This window comes from Bison bison, unplaced genomic scaffold (genome assembly GCF_000754665.1).
Source record: "Bison bison bison isolate TAMUID 2011002044 unplaced genomic scaffold, Bison_UMD1.0 scf7180017864249, whole genome shotgun sequence".
Lineage (NCBI taxonomy): Eukaryota > Metazoa > Chordata > Mammalia > Artiodactyla > Bovidae > Bison > Bison bison.
In genome coordinates, this window is record NW_011494821.1 from 1,163,202 (window position 1) to 1,174,659 (window position 11,458).

At 46.4% G+C, this 11,458-nt stretch overlaps 1 protein-coding gene across 2 annotated transcripts in view; it reads right to left on the reverse strand.

The window, feature by feature from the left end:
- Positions 1-11,458, reverse strand: part of NLRP1 (NLR family, pyrin domain containing 1) — a 32,310-nt gene that overhangs the window by 18,322 nt on the left and 2,530 nt on the right. Inside the window, exons 3-6 of one of the 2 annotated variants that reach the window (XM_010847432.1) lie at positions 11,066-11,230; positions 8,744-8,944; positions 3,563-5,180; positions 1,081-1,251 (exon numbers count right to left, since the gene is read on the reverse strand). In XM_010847432.1, coding sequence (XP_010845734.1) covers positions 1,081-1,251; positions 3,563-5,180; positions 8,744-8,944; positions 11,066-11,230 — 2,155 coding nt within the window. The remainder of the gene's footprint in view (positions 1-1,080; positions 1,252-3,562; positions 5,181-8,743; positions 8,945-11,065; positions 11,231-11,458) is intronic. The other variant, XM_010847433.1, reaches the window with a different exon arrangement.

Below are 11,458 nucleotides of genomic sequence, written 5' to 3' on the forward strand. Positions count from 1 at the left end.
AGCTCATGGCTTGTTCCCTTACCTGCTCCCAGGTCTTTGCTCAAAAGTCCCCTTGCAGGAACCTTGCCTCACCACCCTCCGTATTTAAAACGGCACACCCAGCCCCAACTCTCTACTCCTTTCTGCTTTACTTTTCTCTCTAGTTTTTACCACATGCAATATACTTTACTTGTTCTTTTGACTTTTTCTCCCCATCCCCTCTGGAATGTAGGCTCCATGAAGAAGGAGTTTTGCCCATTTTCATTACTAGCTGGACCCAAGTGCCCACAGTAGTGTCTGGCACATAGTGGGCACTTAAAAAGTAGATGGTGTCCCAAGGGACAAGTCAAGTGCAGCTGAAGGCAAAAAAAATGATTAATTTTGACAAGGGAAGGAGGTGGAAATGTATGATGAATGCCTTGAATGATGAGTGGTTCATCAAGATGCCCAGCCCAAGAAAAATCTTCTTCAGATAAATGCCCAGAAGTGGAATAGCTGGCTCACATGATAGTGCTGTTATTTATTTATTTTTTTTTTTGAGAAATATCTATACCATTTTCCACGGTGGCTGCATCCACTTCCATTCTCACCAACAGTGTATGAGAAAGTACACATTTTCTCCACATCCTCTCCAATACTTGTGATTTCTACCTTTTTGATAATAGCCATTTTAACAGGCATAAATTGATATCTTATTGTAGTTTTACTTTTTTGGCAGTGCCGTGAGGCTTATGAGACCTTAGTTCCCCAGTGAAACCCACAACAATGGAAGCACTGAGTCCTAACCACTGGACCACCAGCAAAGTCCCCAAGTGTCCCTTCCTTAAGGACATTTCCCACTGGAGACCCTTATCTGGCCCTGTAGTTACACCTTTATTAGCATGGTTCCCTGATTAATGTCGGTCTTTTGCAAGCTCTCTGAGAATAGACACCTGCCTGTGTGTGTTTGCCATAGAGACCCTGGCACCTGGCGCAGTGGTGGGCCAGAGAGGGGCTCAGTGAGTATTTGCTGAATGCAAGGACAGTTCCCCTCCTAGAGTCAGCGTCCGTCTTAGATCTCCTGTCCATCCCTGTTCAGAGCAGCGCCCAGGCCAGACTCACCGCAGGGTCTCTAGCTGGCACCCAGGGCATCTCAGGGCCTCATCAAGACTCTGTACTGCAGAGCGGCTCAAGATGTTTCCACTCAGGTCCAGTTCCTTCAGGTTTCCAGTGACCTGGAGAACAGAGCAGAGAACCTGCCAGCAGGCTTCTGTGGCCGGGACCCAGCTCAACCTGTGGGGAAGAGAGGCAAAGGAGAGGTGCGGTCTGTGTGTGCAGGTGTGGAAGTGCATGGCGGGCAGTGCCATCCCCAGGGCTGACCAGCCTCCCTGACTGCCCCGAACACCGCAGATAAAAGAGATGGAAAATGGCTCCCTCTGCCCTCAAGAAACTTCCAGATGGAGGCGGAAGCAGGCATACATGATGAACACTTCAGAGTAGTATGGCAAGGGCTGTAGACTGATGAGCCACAGAGAAGAGGGGCCCCCAGCCCAGGGTGGTGGCCGCAGAGGGGCAGCCAACTTTAAAAGAAAATGTCCAGTGTGGCTCAGTTTTGCCATGAAAATCAGCATAAAAAAGACTAGATGATATATCTCAATTCTTTTTTTTAAAAACAATCTTTGGCTGCTCTGCACAGCATGTGGGATATTAGCTCCCCTACCAGGGGTCGAACCTGTATCCCCTGCATTGGCAGCATGGAATGTTACTCACTGAACCACCAGGGAAATTCCATACACCTCAATGCTTTTTAAAAAGTTTTTATTTTTTAAAAAAATATTTAAATTTTTTATATTTTTAAATTATGAAAACATGATAACACATTTACAGGAGACTTGGAAAATACAGAAAAAATATATCTAGTTACATATAGTTCCAGTTTATGATAATTATTTTTCAAGTAGATAAATTAAGATTTTTAGTTGGAGTTTCAATGTCAAACTCTCAAAAATTACTAGAATGAGTAGACAGAAAAGTAGGATACAGTAGATCTGAGAAGCACTACTTAATTCAACATAATTAAGATGTGTACAATTTTCATACAACAGCACCATATACTTCAATTCTTAATGATGGTCATTTCTGAGTTGATATTAATTTCTGGTTGATATTAATTTCTGTCTTTTTGCTTCTCTACATATTCTTATTTTCCTATAATGGACATGGGTTTTGCTGTGAGAAAAAACCCTTGAAAGTCAGAAAAAGCAAAAACCCAAATCCAGTGTTTTTTCCTCTGACTCTTTTCTGGTTTACTTGTGTGTGATTGGGCTTCCCTGGTGGCTCAGACAGTAAAGAATCTGCCTGCAATGCAGGAGACCCAGGTTCAATCCCTGGGTTGGAAAGATCCCCTGGAGAAGGGAATGGCAACCCACTCCAGTATTCTAGCCTGGAGAATCCCATGGACAAAGGAGTCTGGCGGGCTACGGTCCATGGTGTCATAGAGAGTTGGCTGCGACTAACACTTTCACTTTTTTTTTCACTTTTTTTTGTGTGTGATTACTCCCTTCCTGCGGGCTTCCCAGGCGGTGCTAGTGGTAAAGAATCTGCCCTCCAATGCAGGAGACACAAGAGAACTTCTGGGTTTGATCCCTGGGTCAGGAAGATTCCCTGCAGTAGGAAATGGCAACCAGCTCAAGTATTCTTGCCCGGCAGGCTACAGTCCATGGAACCACAAAGAGTGGGATATGACTGAATATGTGTTTGTGTGCACACGCACACACATGCACACACTGTCTTTCTGCAGCCAACATCACGCCTTGCCATCTGTTACCATAGCATCATACTCAATTGTAATTACTGGGTGGTTGTGTGTCTTCTACCCCAGGTTTTGAGTTCTTTGACGCAGGAGTTGTGTTTGTTCATCTGTGATCTGGAGGATCTGGCCTAAAAGCAGTGCCAGATAAATATTCACAGGACAAATCATAAAAGGACTAAATGATCAATAATGCAACTGAGATGGGGGAACCTGGGTGGGGAAGTTAATGGGGTTGGAGGATGTTTAGAGAAAACTCTGCTGTCACACTCAGGTTGGCGTGGGCGGATTTTAGGCTAAGTGCGCGGGGTACAAGAGTGCGTTATTGACACAAACAGAGAAGTCAGATGTGCAGGGAAAAATGGAGACTACCTTTCAGACACACACATTCTGTGATGGAGGAGATCTCTGGACCAATGACATGGTCAACAGCCGTTAAGGGGAGTGTTTGAAGCAGCTGAGGGAGGGGTTTGCTTAGAGACAAACGTGAGGGAGAAAGAGAGGCAGGTGGGCTGCATGGAGGGGAAATCAGGTTGTCACAGGAGGTGGAGAATATGGTGGTCATCGAAGAGACAGGATGAGGAGTGGCAGGACGCAGTGGGCCCGCCCAGAGGCAGGCAGGGCACGTCACATGGATGGACCCTGCTGCAGGGCATCTTAGGCAGATGGGGGATGGTGGTCACTGCAGATCTTGATCCTTGAACCCCTGGGGTTAAGTTTAGTGAAAGTGACTCCAGTGCCTAGGACGGAGGAGCCAACAGAGGAGCGGGAGAGAAGAGTGGGTGGGGTACTCACAGCACTGTGTCGGTGGGCCTGCATGCTCCTGGATGTTGTCTGCCCTCATTCAGTTGAAGCCGCCACACGTGGCTGCAGAATCTAATGCAGAAAGTGAACACGAGCAGCTCCATGCTGGTTCGGATGCACACTCTCGTTCCTTGGAAATGGGCCATCGCTTGTGTCAGGAACTCCTCGTCCTGAATCTCGTACAAACAGTGAAACAATTGCAGAGAGTAACGCTCACGCCGGAGTTCCAATTCAGCCCACCGCAGCAGTGACTCCCGCTTTCTCTCCCAAGACAGCTTGCATTGGAAAATGTTCTCCATCTCTCTCGATCCTTGCTCACTCAAAAGGCCGGATAGGAAATGCACGGTTGGTGCCCCAAACAGGTTATTGATCCCATATACTTCTACCAACTTTTCCATGCTTCCAGTGCTGTTAGGATGGTCACTTTTGTCCCCCATGTCCCCTAAGGCAAAGGACACTGCTGCAAAGAACTCCTGGAAACACAGGTGAATGAAGCTGTAGTTCAGAGATGTGGGGTGTTTTTGAAGAACATCCATCTTTAAGGGAGTGGCGTTGATGACTCCATCTAATCCATGCTTCTTGAGGTCCCCTGGACTGAACAGAGTCTTTCCTTGACAGATACCCTCAGCAGCAAGAGTACAGAAGCCCCTCAGCTGAGTGCCCAGGGGCTGAGCTTGGATAGCTTGGGCAAGGTAGCGCAGATAGAGGGCTGTCATGGTCTGCGACTTCAGTGAGAGTTCTTCCCCTGCCTCCATCTGCTGCTTCAGGCAAGTGCAGGCCAGCCAGGACACCAAGGGCGTGAGGCACATGGTCAAGAGTGCTTGGTTTGATTCAACCACGCTAAAGGCTCTAGTTGCTTGGCTTTCCTCTGTGAAATATTCATAGAAATAGTCCTTCCTGGAAGACTTGGAGAACCCCAGGACCTCCACCCAACATGGCTGCTTCAAAGAAGGAATGAACTTCTGCAGAGCTGCAGTCCGAGCTGTGATCAGCAAGGATGCCTCTGGAAATATGGTTTTCTCCACCAAACTGCCCAGCAGTGTCTGCACAGGCTGCTGCTGGCTCCGGTGCAGACAGAGCTCTGCCCTCTTCTCCTCTGAGACCCATTCCAGTTCATCTAAACCATCGAGGATGAAGAGCAGCTGCTCCGGCTGAGACTGGACCTGTCCAGCGGGAGCCACACTGGTGGACTGGTCTTTTGTGATGAGTTCCTCCAGACTTGTCAGCTTGGACGTGGCCAGCTCTCTGCAGTTGAAGTAGAAGACATGCTGGAAGTGGTTCCTGTATAGCTGGCCCTCCTCCCAGGCTCTTCTTATGTGCCTCGCCAGTGTGGACTTCCCAATTCCAGCAACTCCATGCAATATGACTGTGTGAGGCCTTTCCTGGGAACCCAGGTCTGAGCCAAATAAGTCTCTGACCTCAATCAAATGCCCTTGCCCCTCAACCACCCCGTGATCCCAGCTTTCCTGGTTCAAGGACTCGTAGTCTTTGTGGTAAGGAGTGTGTAGAAGTAGCAACTGCATGAATTTTGGGTGCAAATCTTCATTTTTCCATGACCAGGTGGAGCAAGGTGTCTCTCTCCTTTGATCCTGGTATCTCTGTCTGCTTCCTAAGTAAGGGAGGGAGAGATAAAACATAAAGGTATAGGATAGGTTTGTTCATTTGTCCCTCCTTCCAATACTCAACAACTGTGTTTTGCACCTGCTCAAGCCACATGCTGTGCTGGCTGCTGATTCAGAAATAAAGGAAATAGAGACTAGAAAAACAGGAGAGAGGCTGGTGAGATATTTGCACTCCCACATTCATTACAGCACTATTCATGATATGGATGCATGATACGAAACAACTTAAGATGTTTCCGTGGATGGATGGATAAAGGTGATATAGTCTATTGATCTAGGTATCTACCTATCTCTCTCTAATGGAATATTATTCACCCATAAAAAGAAGGAAATCCTGACGTTTGTGATAACACAGATGAACCTGGAGGGCATTATCCTAAGTGACATAAGCCAGACAGAAAAAGACAAATATGTATGGTATCACTTATATGTGGAATCTAAAAACAAAAAAAATTAACCTTATAGAAACAGAGAGAGGAATAATGGTTCCCAGGGATGAGGGGGTGAGGGAAATTGGGAGATGTTGATCAAAGAATACAAAGTTTCAATTTTAAAATGAATTAGTTTTGAGGCTTTGATGTACAGCATGATGATGATAGCTAATAATACCATACTGTATGTTTGAAATTTGCTAAGATAGCAAATCATAAGCATTCCCAACACACACACACACACACACACACAGGTATTCAAGGTGATGGATGTGTCAATTAACTTGATTGCAATAATTGTTTCACAATGTATATCAAATCTGTACACTTTTAACATAGTACAATTTTATTTATCAATCGTGCCTCAAGCTTGGCTGGAAAAACCAACGAAAAAGAATTCAGCATTAGGAAAAGATGTATTTCTTCTGAATTGGTCTTTTCTATTCATTGAGCAGGGCTTCCCAGGTGGTACTGTGGTAAAGAATCCACCTGCCAATGGAGAAGATTTGGGTTTGCTTCCTGGGTCTGGAATATCCCCTGGGATAGGAAATGACAACCTATTCCAGTATTTTTGCCAGGAGAATCCCATGGACTGTGCTTGCCATGGAGTTGCAAAGAATTGGACATGACCGAGTGACTGAGTGCACATTCATTCTATTGAGTAATAGATATTAGGTAACCAACCCATTGTCTTTCCATTTTTGCCCTAGTTGCTAGATGCTCAGAATCAATGAATGTTTTTTGTAACAACTAATTAACCTCTTGGCTTTCATATTTACTTCTTCATGTTTAAGGTTATTGCTTTTGTATGTTTTGGTAAGATGCCTCTTACATATTACAAAATTCTTCCTTCTTTTCTTCTTTTTCTTCCTCCCTCCCTCTCTCTTTTCCTTCCTTCCTTCCTTCTTTCCTTCCCTGAATGGGAAAAAGTATGATTAATTAAGTCAGTTAATTCATCTCCAACCTGGGTCACATTTTAGGACCATGAATTCTACAAGTATACTCCTACCTGGGTGTGGAAGGGATCATTTTAACAAAACATCTCTCAGATTTCAAAAGGGACTTCTCTCATCATTGAGATCAATGTTAAGAAGATGCCTCATGCATGTCCTAAGCCACTTCAGTCATGTCTGACTCTTTGTGACCCTAAATACTGTGTAACCCACTAGGCTCCTCTGTTCATGGGATTCTCCAGGCATGAATACTGGAGTGGGTTGCCATGCTCTCCTCCAGGGGATCTTCATGACCCAGATGTCAAACCCACTTTTCTTACATCTCCTGTATTGGCAAGCGGAATTCTTTACCACTAGCACCACCTGGAAGCCCTTAGATGACAAGGGAAGCAGAACATTAAATGTGTGGATGGTGGCATTTAGAACCAAACATGGAACAACAGACTGGTTCAAGTTTGCGAAAGGAGCATGTCAAGGCTGTATATTGTCACCCTGTTTATTTAACTTATACCCAGAGCACATCATGCAAAATGCTGGGGTGGATGAATCACAAGCTGGAATCAAGATTGCCTGGAGAAATATTAATAACCTCAGATATGCAGGTGACACCACCCATATGGCAGAAAGTGAAGAGGAACTAAAAAGCCTCTTGATGAAGATGAAAGAGGAGAGTGAAAAAGCTAGCTTAAAACTCAACATTCAAAACTAAGATCATGGCATCTGGTCCCATCACCTCATGGCAAATAGATGGGGAAACAGTGGAAACAGTGACAGACTTTATTTTCTTGGGCTCCAAAATCACTGCATATGGTGACTGCAGCCATGAAATTAAAAGATGCTTGCTCCTTGGAAGAAAAACTATGACAATCCTAGACAACATATTAAAAAGCAGAGACATTGCTGACAAATGTCCACCTAGTCAAAGCTGTGGTTTTTCGAGTAGTCATGTATGTGTGAGAGTTAGGCCACAAAGAAAGCTGAGCACTGAAGAATTCATGCTTTTGAACTGTGGTGTTGAGAGTCCTTTGGACAGCAAGGAGATCAAACCAGTCAATCCTAAAGAAAATCAACCCTGAATATTCATTGGAAGGACTGAGGCTGAAGCTGAAGCTCCAATACTTTGGCCACTGGATTCGAAGAGGTGACTCATAGGAAAAGACCCTCATGCTGGGAAAGATAGAAGGCAAGAGGAGAAGGGGGAGACAGAGGATGAGATGGTTGGATGGCATCACCGACTCGATGGATATGAGTTTGAGCAAGCTCTGGGAGTTGGTGATGGACAGGGAGGCCTGGCGTGCTCCAGTCCATGGGGTCGCAAAGAGTTGGACACGGCTGAGCGACTGAACAACAGCAGTGGCATTAGAGAGAGTGCAGGCTGAATTCCATCTCTGCCATTCTGAGAGTTTATATTTTCCAGCCTCAGTCTTCTTATTTCCAAGGTGGAATAATAATAACATCCATCTCATGGAGTGGTCGTGAAATTTTATACTGTGCAAGCAAAGCACATGGCACAGAGCCTGACACAGAGACGGTGTCCACCTGACTCGCTCTAGGCCACTTGGGGGCTGAGGAGCTCAGCAGAAATGGAATCTTTCTCTTCCAACTCTAGGCCAGTGCCTGTCCACTAACCAGGTGATGTGTCTCTTGTACTGGATAATACTCCTGCATTTTAATTTCCAGGGGCTTCCTGGAAACAGCGCCTTGGGCAGGTGGAGAGATTCTGGCAGTAGGATTTCTTTTTTATTTTTTAAAAATTGGTTTTACTTATTATTTTTGGCTGCACTGGGTTTTCATGGCTTTGCGGGCTTTTCTCTGGTTGTGGCGAGCAGGGGCTCCTCTTCGTCTTGCGGGGCTCTGGCTTCTCAGTGCAGTGGCTTCTCTAGTTGTAGGGCATGGGCTCTAGGGCGTGCGGGCTTCAGTTGCTGTGGTGCACTGGCCGAGCTGTTCTGCAGTATGTGGGATCTCCCTGGAATGGGGATCAAACCCAGGTCCCCTTCATTGGCAGGCAGATTCTTAACCACTGGACCACTAGGGAAGTCCCAGCAATAGGATTTCTGGAGAGAGGTCTCAGATGTTTGCCAGACCCTTTCTGCTCAGTGTAGCAACCTGGCCTCCATCCATGTCATTGCCTCACCACCGCTTTCCAGAGGCTCAGCAGGGCCTTACCTGTGCAGCTGTTTCCAGATGTTTCAACCAGTGGCCATACAGTCCCAGGACCCTCCTTCTCTCTGGGCTCTGGACAGGAATGACGTGGGATTTCACAGGCTCTCAGGACTGCGGTGGATGTGGGGTCATTGGGTAACTCTTGGCTTGGTGACTCATGATATGGGGAACTTGGAAAACCTTGGTAAATGCTTGGGGAAAGGTCTTCAGGGGAGAAAGGAAAGAAAGGACCATTTATTGAGCATCGATTTCAGGATCATACATTTTAAATTCTCACAAAAATCCTGTGAGATGGTGTTGGTAATCCAATTTTTAAAGTCACAAAGAGAGAGGTACAATTTAATTCTCTTAACACTCTGAAACTTCCTCTATCAGGTAGAAAGATTTTGATAAACCTCTTGGGGAAGGGAGTTAAGGTGCCCATTTCAAGCAACAACAAATAGTTACTAAGTGGCATTCTAAAGTGGTGGGTCCTCTTCATTGCCAGGCACAGTTTTATTTATTAAAAAAAAATATTTATTTATTTATTTGGCTGAACCAGGTTTTTAGTTGCTGCTTGTGGGTTCTTCTTCTTTTTTTTAAGTAATAAAAGTTCTTTATCAGTTTTCACAATCAATACCCAGACAAAAAATAAAAGATAATTACAATCATGACTTGTGGGTTTTTTAGTTGTAACATACAAACTCTTAGTTATAGCATGTGGGATGTAGTTCTCTGACCAGGGAAAGAACCTGGGTCTCCTGCAGTGGGAGTGGAGTCTTAGCTGCTGGATCAACAGCGAAGTCACTAAATGCTTTATCATTTTATTCAGACACTGTTTTGCCAGACAATGAAACTCAGGGTACGCAAGTTGGGAGCAGAGGCGAACTGCTCTGTGTCTTCAATTAAGGAAGAGTCAGTGAGACTGGGTAGTGTGTGTGGGGAAGGACAAGAGAGAAGAAAGCTGGTAGGGGCACAAGAGGGGACCTTTGTGGGTAGAGAGGTGTGAAAAATCTAACACTTTTCTTCTACAACATCTTGTAGAGTCTACATCATATATCTGAACTTCTGTGCACATGGGTTATTTTAGTGTGGAGTTCAAGATATGTAAATTCTGTACTGTGGCACGGGTTGGTATGCAGAGTAGAAAACTGAGTAGATCAGATGAGGAAATTGAGACATAGGAGGATAAAGTGATTTGTTCTGTGTCATAGAGCAAGTGGGTGAAGTCAGGGTGGAAAGTGAGGGCAATGGAGCTTGTGAGCATCACTGTTGAGGCTTGGGAGTGCAGTGGTGAAGAGTAGGCATAGCGGGAAGGGGAAGGGACTTCTTTGGTTGTGCAGTGGTTAAGAATTTGCCTGCCAATGCAGGGGACATGGATTTGGTCCCTGGTCTGGAATGATTCCACATGCCGCAGAGCAAGTAAGCATTAGAGCGACGACTACTGAGCTGGTGAGCCTAGAGCATGTAGTCCGCAACAAAAGAAGCCACTACAATGAGAAGCAAGAGCACTGCAATGCAAAGTAGCCCCCACTTGCCACAGTGAGAGAAATCCAGTGTGCAGCAACGAACACCCAGCGCAGCCAAGAATACTGGAGTGGCTTGCCACTTCCTCCTCCAGGGGATCTTCCCAACTCAGGGATCAAACCTATGTCTCTGGCATCTCCTGCATTGGCAGGTGGATTCTTTACCACTAGCGCCTCCTGGGAAACCCAAGCTGGGGATGGGGACCTTCAAACAGCAGCAGCAGACGGAGGGATAAATGACTGCACCAGGAATGGGTGGTTCTAGGCTCCAGCCCTGGCTCTGTCTCCAGATGCTATGTGAACTTGCACTTTGATACTGGGACGAGAAGAGGAAGAAGCCTGGGGTTTGAAGCTTGGGTGACTCAGGATGATGGAGGCCAAAATAAGAGAAGTCAGGAGAGGGAACTGGCTTAGGCTGGGGGGTGAGCCTACCCTTCTCTAGGGGGTTTATTTGGAGAACCGAGTCCTCCTTGGAACTTTTTAAACCACCCTGAACCCCAGGATCTTCATAATCCACTGAGGTTGTGAGCCGAGCTCTGCCTGGGCAAGGACCACATTGCACCAGGTTGGGGGAGATTCACTGTCTGACCGACGTGAGTCTCAGCGTCCCCATCTATCAAATTGGAAGGAGTGCAGTCTCAGCAGAGGGATGCTCCTGAAAGATCATTTTTAGGCCCACTGCGCCCACCACCCTGGCTCCTGGCTCCTCCAGCCTTCTGTAGTTCCTTCTGACTGGGTCCGCATGGAGTTACAAGCCCACTGGCTGCCTCAAAGCCGCCCCCCCCCACCCCACACCTCAGGGCCCCTCAGCAAGCCTCACCTTTCCTATATCCAGATGCGAAAATTAGGGGGCTCGAACTCCACTTCAGTGGGTTGAGCACTGGTTGCTTAGGCTTGCAGAGTGTCAACACTTTGGTGGACGTAGGCCAGCTGGGAGACTCCAGGTTGGGTGCACTCGGCGAGTGGGAGAATGAGGAATCCAGGGCTGTGGGGAGCAGACAAACAGGTTGGAGGATTGCCAGGGGAAGGGGCAGAAGCCAGGGTTGAGGCCTGGGTTCTTCAGGCAAGAAGAACAAGAGAGGTCTTCTGTCTCAACCAATAGAGGTCAAGAGGGAGACCATTACAGCCTGCCTCTTGTAGGAGGATGATTTCCTGATGCTGCTGGACAATTCATCCTGATTTGGGATCCAGAAGATTTGTATCTGTGTCCTGG